The sequence below is a fragment of the Magallana gigas genome, chromosome 10, assembly GCF_963853765.1.
Source record: "Magallana gigas chromosome 10, xbMagGiga1.1, whole genome shotgun sequence".
NCBI lineage: Eukaryota > Metazoa > Mollusca > Bivalvia > Ostreida > Ostreidae > Magallana > Magallana gigas.
The window spans coordinates 32,405,950-32,424,949 of NC_088862.1; the positions used below are offsets into that span (position 1 = coordinate 32,405,950).

General features: G+C 34.8%; 1 protein-coding gene across 5 annotated transcripts in view; it reads left to right on the forward strand.

Moving 5' to 3' along the window:
• The window catches only part of LOC105333033 (serine/threonine-protein kinase tousled-like 1), a 28,813-nt gene that overhangs the window by 4,670 nt on the left and 5,143 nt on the right, over window positions 1-19,000 (forward strand). For 3 of the 5 annotated variants that reach the window (XM_066072699.1, XM_066072698.1, XM_066072700.1), the window contains exons 3-19: window positions 3,926-4,003; window positions 4,407-4,497; window positions 8,106-8,164; window positions 8,960-9,037; window positions 9,515-9,673; window positions 10,726-10,857; window positions 11,258-11,394; window positions 11,893-12,027; window positions 12,588-12,752; window positions 13,333-13,414; window positions 13,732-13,823; window positions 14,412-14,501; window positions 14,926-15,095; window positions 15,300-15,435; window positions 15,721-15,832; window positions 16,240-16,347; window positions 16,815-16,918. In XM_066072699.1, coding sequence (XP_065928771.1) covers window positions 3,926-4,003; window positions 4,407-4,497; window positions 8,106-8,164; window positions 8,960-9,037; window positions 9,515-9,673; window positions 10,726-10,857; window positions 11,258-11,394; window positions 11,893-12,027; window positions 12,588-12,752; window positions 13,333-13,414; window positions 13,732-13,823; window positions 14,412-14,501; window positions 14,926-15,095; window positions 15,300-15,435; window positions 15,721-15,832; window positions 16,240-16,347; window positions 16,815-16,918 — 1,928 coding nt within the window. Of the gene's footprint in view, window positions 1-3,925; window positions 4,004-4,406; window positions 4,498-8,105; window positions 8,165-8,959; window positions 9,038-9,514; window positions 9,674-10,725; window positions 10,858-11,257; window positions 11,395-11,892; window positions 12,028-12,587; window positions 12,753-13,332; window positions 13,415-13,731; window positions 13,824-14,411; window positions 14,502-14,925; window positions 15,096-15,299; window positions 15,436-15,720; window positions 15,833-16,239; window positions 16,348-16,814; window positions 16,919-17,753; window positions 17,859-19,000 lie in introns of all 5 variants that reach the window. The other 2 variants (XM_066072701.1, XM_066072702.1) reach the window with 2 other exon arrangements.

A 19,000-nucleotide genomic window follows, 5' to 3' on the forward strand; every position in this document is an offset into this window, starting at 1 on the left:
TTCCTATCCGGAATTCCCATATATATATTTGAGGAACACTATTAATGCTAATTGTCCTAGATAACAGACAATGTATGTATCCGCTTCTTGCCGACCACCTTCGCTAGCCAAGTGTCTGATTCGTTTTTCTCATCTCCATGAAGCCTGTTACCAAAGTTGCAGGGTTGTCTCTAAAAATTGAAGTAGAAGGAAGAAATAAAAATGTAGAAGGGGGTCTGGGGTCTAGCTTATAGGTAGATTGTGTTTGAAATGCAAAAATAGTTGGGTAATTACGTCACTTTAGGCGGGGGAATTCCCCGCCCCCCCCCCTCCCCCCGGGTCTTTGAGACAACCTTGAAAATTGTGAAATTGTGTGTTTATCACTTTTCTTATTGGCTGGCCACATTATCATAAACAGCTTGCAGACTTACATGTAAAGTCGTATATAAAGTTTATTTTCTTCAAATGTACCCTTTCTCTGCAGACATAGACGGTATATGTTGCATGATGGAGAAAAATTAATCAGAAGCCTTTTAGTACAGCAGGCGTAATTTGACATAGAGAATGTACTGATTGCTTGCATTAAGTTCTTCAAATCAGGACTGATTTTAGTCTTACACAAATCTTGCAATGTATGGATGCCTATAGTTTGATCCTATGTCTCATGCAATTGTTGATTTATTGGAGTCTGGTAGTGAACGTGAATGCATTTAGCTGTGTAACTGTGCTGCGCAATTGCAAATGAATGCATTACTGATTTCAAGAGTACATTGTTTGACACACCAGGTTAATCTGTAGGGCCACTATTGAACCAAATTTGGGACTTAAGACTAGGATACAATTCTTTTACTCCATGCTTTCACAAAATTTGACTAAATTTTTATTTAGCCCCCCCCCCCCCCTTGCCTCCCCCCCCCCCCCCCCCAAAAAAAAAACAAAACAAAACACCATCCAACCAACCAAGATAATAAGCTCTGGTGCAATACTAAAAAAGTTCACTGAATTTACATAGTCAAAGTATTCATTGTAACAGTTATTATAGATCCGTTGGGCTTAATAAGGGTCGGTTGAAGGAAATTTATAGATCGTCACCAACTCACATCACTATAGTTTATGAGGTAGCAGACATTTGTGACGAAAGTCAAGAAAAGAATCTGAAGATGACTGGGTTAATAAATGCCTTCAAACTGAATTACTGTGAAAGTACAGTAAGACCCGATGATATTGTTCAGGTGGGTGGTTTAGCCCATGGGCCTGCAGTAGGTAATGAAGTGTTAGTAATAACAACACACCTGACCACCGATATATAGAAAACATTGTGTGATTTCACAGATTTTCTGAAATAAAAACTGTATTTCATAAGGTCCAGTGTTAGTTTTCGGGTGGGTTATTTAGCCCACAGGCCTGCTGTGGTTAATGAAGTGTTATAACAATACACACACAATCTCTCAAAGGAATTCTGACCTCCCAAACACACATTGATGCTGAAAGATTTTTTTCAAAATGAATCTTTTAAGAGTTTCGAAGTACAAAGTGACTTTTTATTGATACTTATTATGCGATGCATTGAAAATGGACAAATAAATCTTCTCTTGGCCACTGTGTTACTGTATAAAGACATGCCATTGGTGGGGATTAAGCATCACCCATTACCCATTGAAACGTGATACTGTCCTCGTAGTAAGACACAGGTGAGAGGGGTCAGATACTTGGTGTGTGTTTCCTCAGAGAGTGTGTTGACTTGTTTAGTGTCAGATTAAACACAGAATGGCGGAGGTATGTACACTCTGCTGGCAAAACTCAATTGACTTGTCAATGGAGCAAAAAAAAAATTGGAAATATATTACACACACACACACGGGCCTGTTGAAGTGTGGACAGATAAAAATTCCAATTCATGATTAAACAATTCCTTCACCCCAAAAACGGAAAGAAAAAAAAAAGAAGTGGCCGCTTGGTATTGATTTTTAAATTTAACCCAGTCATAGAAGGCAAAGTACTTGAGTGAATAAAAAAAAAAAGGCCCAAGCAGTGGTGCTGATTGCTCGCTAATAGATCTTGTGTAATCTAGACGTAGTTTTAGCTGATGTCTGTAGACATTGATATTGGTGTGTTTAAGTCAGGTATTGTGATTTTATTGGTTGATCGGGGAGGAGATCTCTCATTGGTGTGTGATACATCCTGGATGTTACTGTTGTAGTACTGAAGTTGTAGGACGGTCTGACAGTGTGTTATGTATGTGTGAGAGCGTGTGTGTTAATGTGAGTGTGAGATTCAGTGCTGGTATTTGTCCATGCATATATCACACTCTATCTACAATGTGACAGTCTGCATTGAACTATGGTTTATTGATTTCATATTGTCAGCTTTGGTTACTTCTGTTTCCATCTCATTACTGTATATACAGAGAGAGAGAGAGAGAGAGAGAGAGAGAGAGAGAGAGAGAGAGAGAGAGAGAGAGAGAGAGAGAGAGAGAGAGAGAGAGAGAAGGAGAGAGAGAGAGAGAGAGGAGAGAGAGAGAGAGAGAGAGAATGTAAATGTGATTTTAGAGACAAAGATGGGGACAAAGAAAAATAAAGAATATTTTTAAGGAGGAATGGGACATTTTGTGATGTATTTTCTCATCTCTTGTTCTTTAAGTCATGATATCAAAACTTGATTTTTTGATATATAAATTTGTAGTACTTATTATAAAAGTTAAAAATTAAAAAATAAAAATTGGTGATTACATCTTGAATTGATCCATTTTAAATCTCCGAGTCTTACACCTCTTTAATTTTAGAGAAAGAGAGAGAGATAGGGAGTGAGAGAGATTGACACGTTTATGTATATCATACATAAAGATCCCATGCTCTGATGATCTGATTTGACCTAAGTCGTTATACAAACAGAGCTAAGAATGTGTAATGGAATATGCACTGCTGATCAGGGAAATGCATTTAGAATTTTCTGTGAGTGACTGATCATTGGTAGGAGAATAGAACAGCTCAGCGGCAGCCCAATACAATAGCACACCTACCCAGAATTCTGGTATATACCGGTTGTAAGTTAACACCTCTGCAGTGCCCCACCCCTCGTGTATTCTCTCGTAGGTTAGAGTTATCATAGTAGTGACAGTACTAATTATGTGAATTGTTTAATAATGCTTTGCAATTGGATTTGGTGAGAGAGAGAGAGAGAGAGAGAGAGAGAGAGAGAGAGAGAGGAGAGAGAGAGAGAGAGCAAGGAGAGTAAGAGAGAATGAATGGGTAAGGCAACATGAAGGAGTAATAGAAAGGTAGACTAAACAAGTGAGGGTTGGTGAAATGAATATGAGAATATACATGGATATTATAAGATATGCATTCCTTAAAAAGGTTGCATTTATTATTGACATGTATATAATAGGTTAATAGGCCTTCCACTATCTAAAGGTGACCTATATATATATATATTGTTGTGAGTAAACAGGTAGAGATGGAAGGATTATTAGCATAATGATTTACAGTACTGGGTCTGTACCCTCTCTCTCGCGCTAAACATGGGCATTACAGCCAGTTACATGAACGTGTTACACGAATACAGACGCATGTCTCGCAATCTGAAACTACGCACCAACGTAACCAGAACTTAAGGGACAGGAAGACCGGCAACTTCACTACTTTGATGTATATGCACATGATGACCCCGTGTCAAGTAAAAAAAAAATCTCTCAAAATTTGGTGTTAATTTTTTGGTTTAGATAATATTTAATTAGAGCTTAATTGATCCCAACCCCCCTATTTCCAATGAAAAAAAAATACTGAAAGATATGAATTGACATTTTTAGTATAAATTATATTGGGAGGAGAAGAAAAAATGTTAGCATAAAAGACAGTCTTAGAAGAAAAAATGTTTGGAGTGCAAAAAATTGAAAAACTGCACTGAGTGAGAATAAAGATTAAATTTTTTTCTTCTTCCTTTGCAGTTCCAGCCGTTAAATGCTTCCTCCAACCCTCAAGATAACAGTAACCTAAGTGCTGGTTCAAACGCAGGGGATGATGAGGTAAGGGAACCAAATTAATCTGTAAACTGGTCATGCTCAATCAAAATCAAATTATAGCTCAATCTTTCTCTCTTGCTTTTTAACTAAGCGCTACATCTTCAATAAGTTGGTTAGGCGGTGTAATTTAGACGTTGATTTTCTATTTGCAGTCTTAATGACAAAGGCCATAAAATCTACAAGAAATAGATAAAAAAAAAATCTCAATTTTAAAAATAGATATGATGAGTTTGTATCGACAATGTTCCAAACAGCTAAAGTACAACACATTTTGAAATGTCAAATTTAATGAGAAATAAAACAGTGTCTGTCTGTATATACTGGGTAATGGGGCACTCAAATGAAAATTGCAAACATTGTAACATTTTCAGCATGCTTTATAATTATAGAACAATTTCTTCATTAGGCTCACTTAGTATTAACGCCTGAAAAACCGAAGACACCTTCAGAGAGAAAGCGAAAGAGAAAAGCTACAGCCAGCGATAGCACAGAGAGCAGTGAGTATTACTAAATACCCCAAAACACAACACCCCCCTAAAACACGTACAGCCAGCGATAGCACAGAGAGCAGTGAGTATTACTAAATACCCCAAAACACCCCCCCAAAACACGCTACAGTCAGCGATAGCACAGAGAACAGTGAGTATTACTAAATACTCCAAAACATTCCCCCCCCAAAACACGCTACAGCCAGCGATAGCACAGAGAGCAGTGAGTGTTGCTAAATACCCCAAAACACCCCCCCCCCCCCCAAAACAGCTACAGCCAGTGATAGCACAGAGAGCAGTGAGTATTACTTAATACCCCAAAATACCCCCCCTAAAACACGCTGATACAGGGACCAAAGCAAAAACACAATCAAAAAAAGGAAATTGTGGTTTTTACATCATTGACTTCCATTTCATTTTGCCTTTATAATCAAGTATATAAAAATTACAAACATGTATAAAATTTATACTGTTGAATGATTTGATTTTCTGCTGTAATTATTTTTCCAAATTGTGTTTCAAATAAAAAATAGTTTGGAAGATATACCTCAAGATCAACTTTAGTTCCCATAGGACAATTTTATATTCTAAACATTTCGTACATTTCTGTTTATCCTGTGGGTGTGTGGAAAAAAATCGGGAAGACCTCCCAGGGTTTATTATGTTTGTCTGTTCACAGTAATATTAGGTAACAGAAAGGGATCTGTCCAATTTTTAGGTTATTTTTACATATGATATTTTTTTTATATAACATATGAATATACTTGATTCAGGAATATATTTCTATGTTATAACTAAGTCAAAAACAATAACACAGTGAGAGTTATTTGTGTAAAATATGATTTTGTTTCTCATTACAATGCAATCTATACTTAACAAACTAGAACGCAAGTAATGCTCTAGAGTCGTGTGTTATGCAGTACATCTGATTCATGAGAATATAAAATTATCATAGACTGTAAGTCATTCAGTACAACTCATCGTACTCGTCCAAGTTCTAGTTTCTCCATACAATATGAACACAACAAAGTTTTGCAGAATATAGGTACATGTATAGAAAAAAATTGATTCATTAAGATTTGAGCTAATCTTTTAATCTTTTATAGATGTTTATTTACACTTATTTATCTTTGAACCCAGCCACTAGTTGTGCATGAAAAAGTTAGGTGTCCATTGTATTTGTAATGGGATGGGAGAAATAATGACGGACCAGACCAAGATTTGAACCTGGGTCCCCTGAATCTCTACTCAGGTGGACCTCCCCCCCCCCCCCCCCCCCCACCCTCCTGCCCCCAACTGAGCTACCTGGCGCTAGTATTCGAACCTATATAACCATCACATGTAAACTTGCATGCACATCTTCAATAAAACCTGAATATGAGGCAGAGAACAGTTCATTTATTTCTTCCTACAATGAAAGAACTTAACTCCTCTCAAAACAGCTGTTCATCATTGTTGGGAAACCTCTTAGCTTTTTCTTTCTGTAGCATGACAACTGAAAGAAGTAAATATTGCATAAGTTCACTCTAGTTGATTACATGAAACAGTAGTTATTTTTGGCAAAGTAAGCCAATAAAAAAAACCAGACTTTGAATTTTTTAAAAAATTTTCTTTTTTTTTACAAAATACCCTCTTTTGTAACAAGTTATTTTAACATGTTTAACTTCATTTTGTTGGTTGAAACTTTTCCTGTGACATCTAAACAAGATTAGAGTTTATTCATTATGATAAAAGGTGACGGAGAGAAATTTGAAAGATATGGAGAACTTTCTATTTGTTTTCTGCAACCCTTACTCTTATTGGCTCTTAATATCCACCACTTCTAGCTTTTTTGAATAGATTTCCTTTTAGGAAAAAGGGGGAAATATTGATAATATATATTACTAAGTTTCCTATTTGTTGGAACTTTTCCTGTGGAAGTTTAAGCAGAAAAATGTGCTGGCATTGGTAAAATTGTTTACAATGGGGTTGATAAGAATAAGATAAAAGTCATAGTACATAAAAGTCTTAAAGATAATTTTTTAAGCATTAATTTTGTTAGAACTAGAATTGACCAATGGCTTCATTTTCTGATAAGTCAACTCTCTTAAGGTAGTCCATCCATAACTAAGGCAAATTTAACAATTTTGATTGATCTATACTACATCAAATATGTATTTTAAAGTTATTATGAGGCTGACACAAACCAAACTCGGGAGTATGTATGTAGTCAATTAAAGGAACGTAAAGTACTTAAAACTTTTTTTAAGAGTTGTCTGCCCTTTTAGAATATTTTTCAAAAATCATTTTCTGAAAATGTGTATGGTTAATTATGAATTATTTTAGCATATTCGAAGAAAAGGGAAAGCTTTTGAGAAATGTGAGAAAATTACTTGTACTAAAGAAATATATTTAAAAAATGCATTTTCCCCATAGACTTCAATTTTAACTTCAACATATGATAAATTTGTTAATATTCATTTTTTTTTTAAATTTCAAAGGTAAATCTTTATTATTTAATAAAACCCTCAAGATCACATTGAGATTTTAGTGATCAAATTTGCAACCTATTAGATATGAAATATGATAGTTATGGATGGACTACCTTAATTAACACCTGCTTATTGATTTATTTATAGGCAATACTTCACACACTACTAAACCTTATAGGGACAATACTCCTTGAATCTCTGTAAATCACTTTAAAGGAATATAAATTCTATATATAAAAGTTACCCTGTATCCTAACCCTCCCCCACCCTCCACCTTCACCCTCTAGCCCCCCCCCCCCCCCAAAAAAAAAGAATAATCTACCAGGGTTATTGCCTCCAAACATATTGAAAGAATGGGCAGATAATTGTCTGGATGTACCATCCCCAGGACTTTAAATTCTGAGCTGTGCTGGGTGCTTACGCTGCCACAGTTACCTGACCTGGGTAATTGGGCCTTGATTAGGAAGCCGTTCTCACTACTTACGGCATCTCTTATCTTCTCACTGTCCTCTTATGCACATTACCATACACAAGACAAAAATCAATAGGGCTCAACTGCAACATGTTTTCATGTCATCAGGATGTGAATTTTCCTGACAATTAATGACAGAACATGTTACGATTTCTTCTTTTTTTTTCTCTCTCTCTCTCTCTCCTTAAGTTATGCTTGGATCAATTTTCTTGTTGTCAATACAAGAAGATGAATCAACAATAGCATTGCTAATTTTATAAGTTTTTCAAAAAAAAATATCCATCAATTTTTTTTTTTTAATTAAATTTTTGTTTCATATTGAAAGTGGCCTTCATTGAACTTGTTGAAGGCAAAATTGGGCCACAAAGTAGATCTCTAGGGATCTCTAGGGTAGTTTTTTTATGTTCCTATTAAAATTGCTATTGATGATTGAATCAACAGACTTGCTTATTTATAAATATGTGAACAGCAGGCTGTAATTTATGATTGAAATCAAATTTGAGATAATTCTTCACATGATTTACCCTGAAAACATTGTTGCGATTTGATTAATCGTCCCAAATCCATGATAACCATTTATTGTTTATAGCAATTATTGGATATGATGTGAACTATTGATTATTCGTATTAATTATTTGACATGATATAAATGTATAATAAAATGTGTTTTGCAGCGACACCAAAATCCACAAGACCTGAAGCCAATGGCAAGAAAATCAATGATTATTTTAAGGTAGGTAAAGTTTCCTAATGAATATTGTATTGAGATGAAAAAGGGAGAGAAAAAAAAGGTCTTCTGTCCGCACTTAATGGGTGATAAGGAGTCACCAGTGTTGTAACAAATATTGATTTTACTGCCCCCTGTAGGGAAAAAAAAAAGGCGCAATGACAAATCGTATAAGCGGAAGATTAGATGCTGAAACTGTGTAAATAAAGCTACAACCACTAAGGGCTTTTTTTTCTGCTTTTTTTTTTCCATTGAATCATCTTCCGCCTCGCTTGCAGAATGCAGAATTGCATAACAACCTTGGGGGTTTTTTTTATTTGGACAGTCATGATTTCTATGACAGAATGATTGGTTAATTTGTGTCTCCTGAGAGATTCCTCGTTCAGTTAATGCTCGAGTTGTGTAACTTTTTCTTTCATCGTTGGTGTGCAATAATCATTGGGGGGCTGTTGTGTCTTTTATTTAGATTTATGGAAGTTGAGACATTTAATGTTTGATGCAACATTTTTTGAATGAATTGGAAAAATAATGGTTAAGGTGCATTATTCCTCTGAAAAGGGAGATAACCCATATATTTAGATGAATTCCACGAATTTCTATGCAAAATTGTTAAGTTTAATGACTAATTTTACAAACAGCTTCATAAGGTATATTTTAGAAATGTACTATGCATAAAATTATGTGTATATAGGGGTGTGCATTACAGAATTTGTTAATTTTAAAACACAGCCCATATCTCTGTATTTGAAAGTAGAGAGTGATGTTTTTACCTTTAAATGAATGTCCTTTCCTCCCCCATAGCAAAACCAGTCCCCGAGTAGGAGTTCAATGAATACACACCTAGGAACCAAGTCCCCCTCCCCACAGGGAATCCCCTATGTAAGTATCCAGGTCAAGGCCCAGGCCAAGGACATTATGCCTGTCCACAGTTGTCATATTGTAAATGGGTCTAGTCAGTGTAAATGAAAAAGGTACAATATGACAACCAGAATTGGAAATTTGGTATTTGCTCCATCACAGTAAACAAATTCAAACTTTACAATCAGTGGTTAATTGTTAACCTTTGACCTTGGGCATTACTATTTCTTTCATGAATTTTAAATGCTTATTTCATAAGTGCAATTTTATTACCCGAATAATTCATGGTAAGCATAAATGTGATTTTTTTTTTCTTCACATAATGTTGATTGAGGCACACACGCTGGTGTTTAATAATACAATGAATTAAGTTAAAAATTTAAATGAAGAATGAATTCAGAACTTATATTTAAATTTAGAATAAAAGTTGACTGTTGGTTTCCTTTTCCAATTTATTTAATAAAAGTAAACTATATGGTAGACTTTAATTTTGTACAGGGTTACACGGTACCATCGCCGGGCAGTCTCAGTAACTCGGACAGTATGGGGTACCCTCCTCAGCGGTCGCTGTATCAGTACAACAAAGCGGTACAGACGGACGTCGAGTACGTCAACACCGGGGAACACAAAGACAATCGCATCGAAGACCTACTACGGGTAAGGCTGCGGAGGCGCCAGTGGGCTGTGATGTATACTAATTTGTAATGGGTAATAGATAATGGCTATATACTGTAAACTGCAGAGGAAGTAATGGGCTGTAATGCAATAGATAATGACCATATATACTGTAAACTGCAGAGGAACTAATGGGCTGTAATGCAATAGGTAATGGCCATATACTGTAAACTGCAGAGGAACTAATGGGCTGTAAGGCAATAGATAATGGCCATATACTGTAAACTGCAGAGGAACTAATGGGCTGTAATGCAATAGATAGTGACCATATACTGTAAACTGCAGAGGAACTAATGGGCTGTAAGGCAATAGATAATGGCCATATACTGTAAACTGCAGAGGAACTAATGGGCTGTAATGCAATATATAATGGCTATATACTGTAAACTGCAGAGGAACTAATGGGCTGTAATGCAATAGATAATGGCCATATACTGTAAACTGCAGAGGAACTAATGGGCTGTAATGCAATATATAATGGCTATATACTGTAAACTGCAGAGGAACTAATGGGCTGTAATGCAATAGATAATGGCCATATACTGTAAACTGCAGAGGAACTAATGTAATTGTGTACCAGTGATCTGTAAACTGCAGAGGAACTAATGTAATTGTGTACCAGTAATCGAGCCTTATCTACAACGGTATTGTTATAACACACAAAGGGCAAGGACTGGTTCTCATCAAGATTTATTTTGACAAAGAGGCTCTCGCTAACTTCGCAAAAATTCCTCGCACGCAAATGAAAGTTGGTTTACAGTGTAGTGTTAAAGAATGTAGGAGGTAGGAGGCCATGTGGTACATACTGTGTTATATGGAAGACCTACGTCAACAGTAATTGCACAATTGCAACTCACCGTCATAAAAAACAATTTATTATTCATAAGTCTTCAAAACATAATATCACACAAAAATTTTTGCAACATCAGTTTACACTTTTATTTAGTGTAATATTTTTCGAAAGTTCAAAGATTGATATTTTTGTCTGTCTATCGTTGGCACTTCATTTAATTTCATTTAAATTTTTTCGGCAGCAAAACGAGGAGCTTCGGCGGCAAGTTAACACGCAGCAGTCACAGTTGACCGCACAACAGAAACTCATAGAGAAACACAAAGAAACGTCGCAGAAATGTCTTCAAGTCAATAAATCTCTTCTTATAGAAAAGGTAAGCATGTCTAATGTTGCATATACTCAGATTTAAGTAGAAATTTCAATGGGGATTTTAGAAAACAGGATTGTATATTTAAATTCCACAAGATATATTTGCTAAAAAAAAAAAAATTTGAGATAATTATAAAGAATAGGATTGAAAGTTGTGAAAATTTATTATTATTTCTGTGATTTCAATCTTCGGCTGAATTTTTCATTCCGCTTAATCTGATGAAAAGAATGAAAGAGAAGTTGATTAATCTTTTATCATAAAAAAAACTTGAGCATGTGTATAACACAGCTTTACCATCACTGTTTTTGCTGGGTCATAAAGTTAGGACTTGGAAATAAACAGAATGCTGTTACTTTAAAGTCACTTTAGCATTGAAATGATCCAATCATATTGTGTGTTGTAGAGTAAGTTGGAGAAGAAGACAACGCGACAGAAGTCGATGGGGAACCGGTTACGACTGGGTCAGTTCGTCACCCAGAGACAAGGGGCCACGTTCGTTGAGAATTGGGTGGATGGATGGGCATTTACAGATTTAATGAAGTAAGTACAGCATATGTCAACATTTCAAAAAAATCTTGTATGAAACGTTAAAGCATGGGGGTAATATTTTGGAATTGGCTCAATACTATGAACATTCAGGCTGTAAAAAAATTGACAAGCTCAGTTTTGATCACAAGGTTTTCAAAAACAAAAAGAAAAATATTGCTGACAACAAATTTGAGGTCGACTCTTGAGTTTTATGATCCAGGGCCATCATTTAGATGACTGCATCTGGAAATTGAAAAGAAGATGTTGAGACTAAATGCAGATTATGCAACAATTATTTTGCTTAAAACCTGTTAGATTTTATATATCAACTTTGAAACCATGGCAATGAACAATTAATGTTGGTTCTTTTTAAGCATCCAAAATTTGTTATCGTTTACAATTGGTATTTCAGTAAAATATTGGATGATTGGGGGGAAATTTATGTGCTTTTAAATATTTATGTTACATTTATGTGTAATAAGTTGAATATGATGAATTTGCTTTTGACAGGCAACAAGAAAGGATTGCACAAGAACGGGAGGATATTGAGAAACAGCGGAAACTTCTAGTCAAGAAAAAGCCAAATTCTACTGTCACAAAAAATCCCAAAAACGACAATTTCCTAAAACCTGGCGGAGAAAAACCGTATGTTATTTTACCATTAACCATTGACTGTTGTAAATGCTTCTATTCCTATAACAAGAGATTAAAGATTAGAATTAAGGAATAAGGAATCATTCTTTGAAAACTACAAGGTGATAATTTTGGTTGGGGCATGATCAAATCTAAAAAAGCCCAAAGATAGATTTGATCACGCCACAACCGTAATTATCACCTCGTAATATTCGAAGAATGATTCTTTATTACTATTACTTATGTAATTTTCAGCAATTGTACAATTAAATATTAGAATATTTATTACGCAAAACCCATTTACGCCCCAACAGTTATTGCAAAATTCATCAGTAGTGTTATTACAAAGACGCTGGAATATGTAAATATGCCCAGATTGTCGCTCAAGGAACTCTAATGTATCAATGATATGTCTCTGGTATAACTGTAGTAGAAAACATATTAAAATTTTGATCCAGCTAATGTGTAAAAACTAATATAGGCTTTGTTGTTTTCATGTACATGTATTTTGTTTTAGGGGTACATGTATTTGGAACACTGTAAATATCAATCAAATGTTGATTCTCTTTCAGTTTAACATTAGCAGAGTTTTACGAACAGGATGAAATCCTAAAACTACGACAGGCTAGTCTAAAGAAAGAAGACGCTGATATCCAGTTAGAACTGGAGAAACTGGAGCGTGAGCGGAACCTCCATATACGAGAGCTCAAGCGGATCCATAACGAAGACAACTCCAGGTGAGGGTCGTCATTGTTATCTCCTTGTTCTAGGAACAAATGCAGCTTTTTTCTGTAGATTATATTATGTGGTGTTAATTTTTGCTATATTTTGCAGTTTTATCTCAACTGCAAACATCTTATCACAAAAAATGATTTTATAATCTTTAAATAATGTTTTCTGATATATGGAAATGTGAAATCATGAAAAATAAATGTAACTACATGTAGTTTAATAAACTTAAAAGGCAAAATTTGCTCTACTGATAAACAAAGAAAGGGAAAACAGTCAACTAGTTCTCTGTACTCCTTGTTCAGAGAACCTGGGTCCTGTTGTTCTTGTTCTGTACTCTCTGTACGTAGAATTTAAGGAGGCTGGTTGGTCAGCAAATTATCCATCAAATCTACTCAAAAATGAGATTTTTGGCCAAAACTTTGATTTATTGAAGAAGAAAAAACCAAATATTTTATCTTTTGAATTGGAATATTTTCTTATATCTTTATTATAGAGAAAAGATTTTGTTAAACTGAATACTTAGTGAATTGATTTGAGCTGTGTTATCACCTGTGGTGCTTGAACTGATTGAATATTCTGTTTCAGGTTTAAGGACCACCCTATCCTCAATGAGAGATATTTATTATTAAATTTATTGGGAAAAGGAGGATTTAGTGAAGTCCACAAGGTATGTACAGAGTTGTTATTTCAGACGAGTTGAAAAAGTGCATGCTCTGGTTCAAGTATATGCTAAGCACAGGCACCTGACATGAAAAATATTTCTTTTTATTGTAAGATAATTTCCTGTAGTATAATGACAACAAGATGTTAATACATATGCATTATCCATTCCCCATATTAATGGCACTAATATAGATTTATGAACATCATTGGCTTGTGGCTTTCTTAAACAAAATTTATGTGTAAAAAAACACTAATATGTTTATTTCACATTAATTAATGTGTTGATTTCAAAATGACAATTCTGAATTTGATTTTGTTCAGGGGTTTGACCTGAAAGAACAGAGGTATGTGGCGTGTAAAATCCACCAGTTAAACCGGGAGTGGAAGGATGACAAGAAGGCCAATTATATCAAGTAAGTCAGCCGAATTACATCTAGTATTTTTCTTTAGCAGAGTACAGTAAACGTTTTATAATAGGCGTAAATTAGTTTTTGAACAAATTGGAGTGGATTTCAATTTGTATGTGTCTGAATGTGACTAGCACTTGTCTTATACATATATGCATAGCATATTGCGATGTACTTGATTTAGCAGAAGCTGCGTTCCGCCAAAAGCGCTAAATAGAATACACAGCCAAATGTAGTACGTTTACAGTAATTTGCTGTTAATTGGGATAAGACATTAAGTGAATGCTTTTGTAAGTTTAAAAATATACCGTTGGGTTTGTTTGATTCACAACACCTTTTACAAGGGGATGCTCCTCTTGGTGATGCTTTTATTACATTTGTTGTATTATTGAGTTGTGGATAAGTTGATAGTCGATATTAATGGAATGAAATGACAACATAACAGCAAAATTACATTTTGCAGCCATTGAATAGTATTTCTCTTTAAGTAGACAAAGATGAGATTGTTGAACTATATTATTTGTGGGTGAATTGTGAACGAGTTGGTAGTTGATATTATAAGGATGAAATGACAACATGTCTTTGTTTTTGTAGACATGCCCTAAGGGAGTACAACATTCACAAAACACTGGACCACCCGCGAATTGTTCGCCTCTATGATGTGTTTGAAATAGACAATAATTCGTAAGTTGTACATCTTTTATATCCAGAGTTAAGTAATGTTAACCACATACTTTTCACTGTCTTCCTCTGTGTCTTTTGCATAAATTCATAAGTTTTGCATCACTTCCTTCTCTCTATCTCTCTTGTTCTCTCTCTGATTTTCAGCTAGCATCATCAAGTTTTAGAACACAATAATCAATCTCAACCAGGTCGCTTTGAAAGCATAATCTATTCTACTAAATAAAACAATAAAACATGCTTTACTAATGTCAGTTATCTTGGTCTTAAGATTTTTCTGTATCTATGAATTCTAACAGAATTCTATTTTACTCATGTCAGTTGTGCCATTACTTTGATTTTCCTGTATTTGTAGATTCTGTACAGTGCTAGAGCATTTATACTCCTGTTACTTCTCTCAATCCCTTGATTTTTCTTTCTGTTCCAGATTCTGTACAGTGCTAGAATACTGCGAGGGAAACGACCTTGACTTTTACCTGAAGCAGAACAAATCCATTCCAGAGAAGGAGGCGCGGTCCATCATCTCGCAGACGGTCAGCGCCCTCAAGTATCTCAATGAAATCAAACCACCTGTGATTCACTACGACCTCAAACCAGGTGAGATGTCCGATGATTAAAAAAATTTTTTAAGGTAGATCAGGCCTCGGGGGCCATAAAACTTCGACAAGCGCAGTTTTGATCTCAGTCTCACTTTTCCGCTTTATACTCCTTTTTGAAAAGTGAGACCGAGATTTGTACTTATATTTGAGAAATTTGTTGTATATTTCACAGTCATCAATGTGTTAATCCTATATTTAACAGGGAACATTCTCCTGGGGAGTGGGTCGGTCAGTGGGGAGATCAAGATCACGGACTTCGGCCTCAGTAAAATCATGGACGAGGAGAACATCACTCCGGACGGGATGGATCTCACTTCTCAAGGAGCCGGAACCTACTGGTAAGAGAGACACAAATATTGCAAACCAATGATGCAAGATCCTCTCCCTTTTGGCCATGGTTGCATGAAACAGGAGTATCTCATAGCTCATTAGAGAGAGAGAGAGAGAGATTTTGAAACAAATTTCAATTCTCCAGAAACAGTTTACAATATGTTGTGGATTTTTTAAAGACTTAATTAAATTAACCCTGTCCAAGAACATACTTGATGATTATTTGTTTGTTGGATAAAATGATTGAATATTAAAAAACAAATTTTCTTAAAACTGAATTTTGTGTTTGACAGGTATTTACCGCCCGAGTGCTTTGTGGTGGGGAAGAATCCTCCCAAAATCTCTTCCAAGGTGGACGTGTGGTCTGTGGGGGTCATATTTTACCAGTGTCTGTACGGCAAAAAGGTGAGCTGTGAAATTCTTAAAGGGGGGAGGGGTAAGGGTGCAGAAAGGTAAGCTGTGGAATTCTTAGTTTTGGGGGAGTAAATAGTGTTTGGAAATATATATGCATGTTGTGAAAGCATTTTGTAAAATGCACATACAAAAAATTAAACAAAAAATTAAACAACTGTGTTGGGGAAGAATTGTACAGAAAGTTTGTCTGTTTAAAATTTTGTTTGGGAATTGAAGCCATGGCAAGAGAGATTTATATACTATGTGATCTGTTTATTATGTACTATTTTTAGGGATATTGATAAATAAAATGTCTGTTAAAGAAAAGGAAAGGAGGGAGAAGTCATGAAGTAGTTATTCATTTGTTGAACTTATTCTGTCATGTTGCAAAATGGTAATTTGGTTTGGTTTTTTTACAGCCGTTTGGACATAATTTATCTCAAGCTGCCATTTTAGAAGAAAACACAATATTAAAGGCTACAGAGGTAGAGTTTCCGTCAAAACCCCCGGTCAGTGGGGAGGCCAAGGTAAGGGGAGATGCCGGTATAATCCAACATAATTCAGATATCCATTCAATGCATTGCAAATTCTGTGAAAAAGGGAATTCTTTTATCAAAAGCCTAAGGCCAAACAGGATTTCTGTAAACCAACTTTTAATTTGCGACAACTTTGTTTTGCAATTTAATAGATTTAAAGTGGTTTGCAGGATTAATTTTGGTAAACAAGATGTGAAGTATCTGGAAAATAAGATACCAGAGATATTTACAGACTGGTTCACAGGGAGACATATTTATGACCATCAGGCTCTAGCTAACCTCGAAAAAATTTCTCCCATGTACTTAAAAGTTGTTTACTGTAACAGTGATGTTTTGTTTTTTTACCACATTTTCTGAAATGCTGTTTTATTAATCAATTTTATTGCATTTTTGAAATGGGAAATGTCTCAATTTTTTTTAACACATTGAACCTAACAATCTTCTCTGTTTTTCCGCAGAATTTTATCCGCCAGTGCTTGTTGTACAAGAAGGAGATGCGACCAGACGTTCTGCTCTTGTCCCAGCACGAGTATCTAAAACCCACACAACTCAAGTCCAAAGGGTAAGGCTCCAGCGCTCCCCCCCTCGTTTCCCCACACAGCAATGTTTTGGTACTGTAGATTCCTAATTAACCGCGAGGAATTAATACCCGCGTAAAATCGCGAGAAGCAACCTTCGCGGATTTTAAAATCTCGCTATTATTTTCTAAAAGTTAAAAACTATAAGAAACAAGGATGGAATTTCTGTGTTCGCGATTTTATATTCTTGCGATTTGATCCGAAACTGCGAGATCGTGGAATTAAGTACTCGCGTAATATAAGGAATTTACAGTATAGTCTGTGCTGAATTTGAACAGTCATTGTTTGTTTTAGGGCTCACTGTAAAAAAAATCAGAGGTGTTTATAATTTATAATTTACTTACTTTCTATATTTTAAGAAAACCAGAGTATTGTCTTGTGAAAAAATTAACTACTAAATTATTGATGTTTTATTGATGATATTGAGTGCATGAGGCAGATACGGAACTGTTTGTTTCTCTTTCTTTTTCTATACTTATCGGTAACATTGACTAGTTACATTTACTTCATGGGCATTTTTGCTGATTTAGCAAAATTCAATAAAATATACAAAATCCCTGAATAGCCAATTATCTGAAGAAAAAAAAAATGTTAGATTGAGAAAAAAAAAAAAAAAAAAAAAATGTGCCCATTGTTGTAATACCCATACTCAGAAAGGTCTTCAGTATTGTGTGTTTGATTAAGATGTAAAAATTACGGTAACAAAATCTAAACAAAATCATTGTTAACTTTGTTGTAGTTAGAGTTATGAACTCTAATACTAGATTTGATTTCTTTATAAACTATTAAATTTTTAAATTTGAGATTTGATTTCTTTAGATCCCGGTCTGACTCTATAAGGTTTCGCTCCCAATCCACGGAGGGAGACGAGGAACAAAGTTCTTTCTGATCGCTGTCACTATGGCAACAGAACGAAAACAGAAAGTACTATTTTCACTTTAAGTAACTAATCTTCTTTGTGACATATTAAACATGTGCTCAGCATTTCATCTACGTAGGAGAGGGCAAACCTTAATCATATACATGCTGCTTAGACCTTTCTGTGGGGGAAAAAAATAAAAATGAGCGGAAGAAAAAAAATAAGAACTTAACCATAGCAATTCTGGGGTTTATTTGAATAAACAAATGATAAAATGTCAACCACAAGCCATAGTTTTTAGAATGCTTTCACTTTTATGATTCATTAAATATATTAAAAAAAAAATTTATGGGCTAATGATATGTTTGTTCGGTAATGGTTGCTTGGCTTTCGCATTTATTTATTGTTCCTTTTGCCGTTTTGTTTTTGGTGGTGAAGGCTGGTGTGTTTGAAAAGAAAATTTGATAATACATGTATATATCTTTTGTTTGAGGGTAGCTTGAATTTATTACAAGGTGCTCACACATGTTTAAGATGCAGTGGTTTAGAAGATTTTGGGGCCAAAAAATGTGATGTAATTGAACAATTTGATAATTTTTTTTTGGGGGGGGGGATACTGTGTGTAATCTCATCATAATAATGCTCATCATAATAATGAACAAAAAATTTTATAAGATGCAGGACATCCAGTCTATGGACTGTTTAAATGGAAGTGTCAACCGAAAACAAAACAGTTTTCACAAGCAAAAGACTCAAAATGTCTTGCATCACATGAATGAAATCAACCATATTTTATTTGTTCTTTTTTTTTACAATAGGAAAAAAGTAGTGTCTAGATCATAATTATGTACCAAAACATTTATGCTCAGTTTTCCTTTCACAGCTCCTGCATATAACATTTTCACTTTCATTATTATGAATTCCGTCAGTTCATTGTTTGTTTGTGTCTGTTACATGTCATGTTGTTGTATATATGCTATTTATACCTATGGTATGCACCCTCTATAAGTTTATAGGTGTAGAACTTAAACCCAATTTTACCAAAGAGTTTTTGAGCAATTAAAATAAAAACTTTCCATTGGGTACAAGGATTATGCCAATGTCAATGTTAATTGCGAGTGCTTGTAACAATTTGCTATTTATTATAAAATATAGTTGTTGATAAGACAGAAGTTGTTCTTTAGCAAATTTGGTTTAAAGTTTCCAG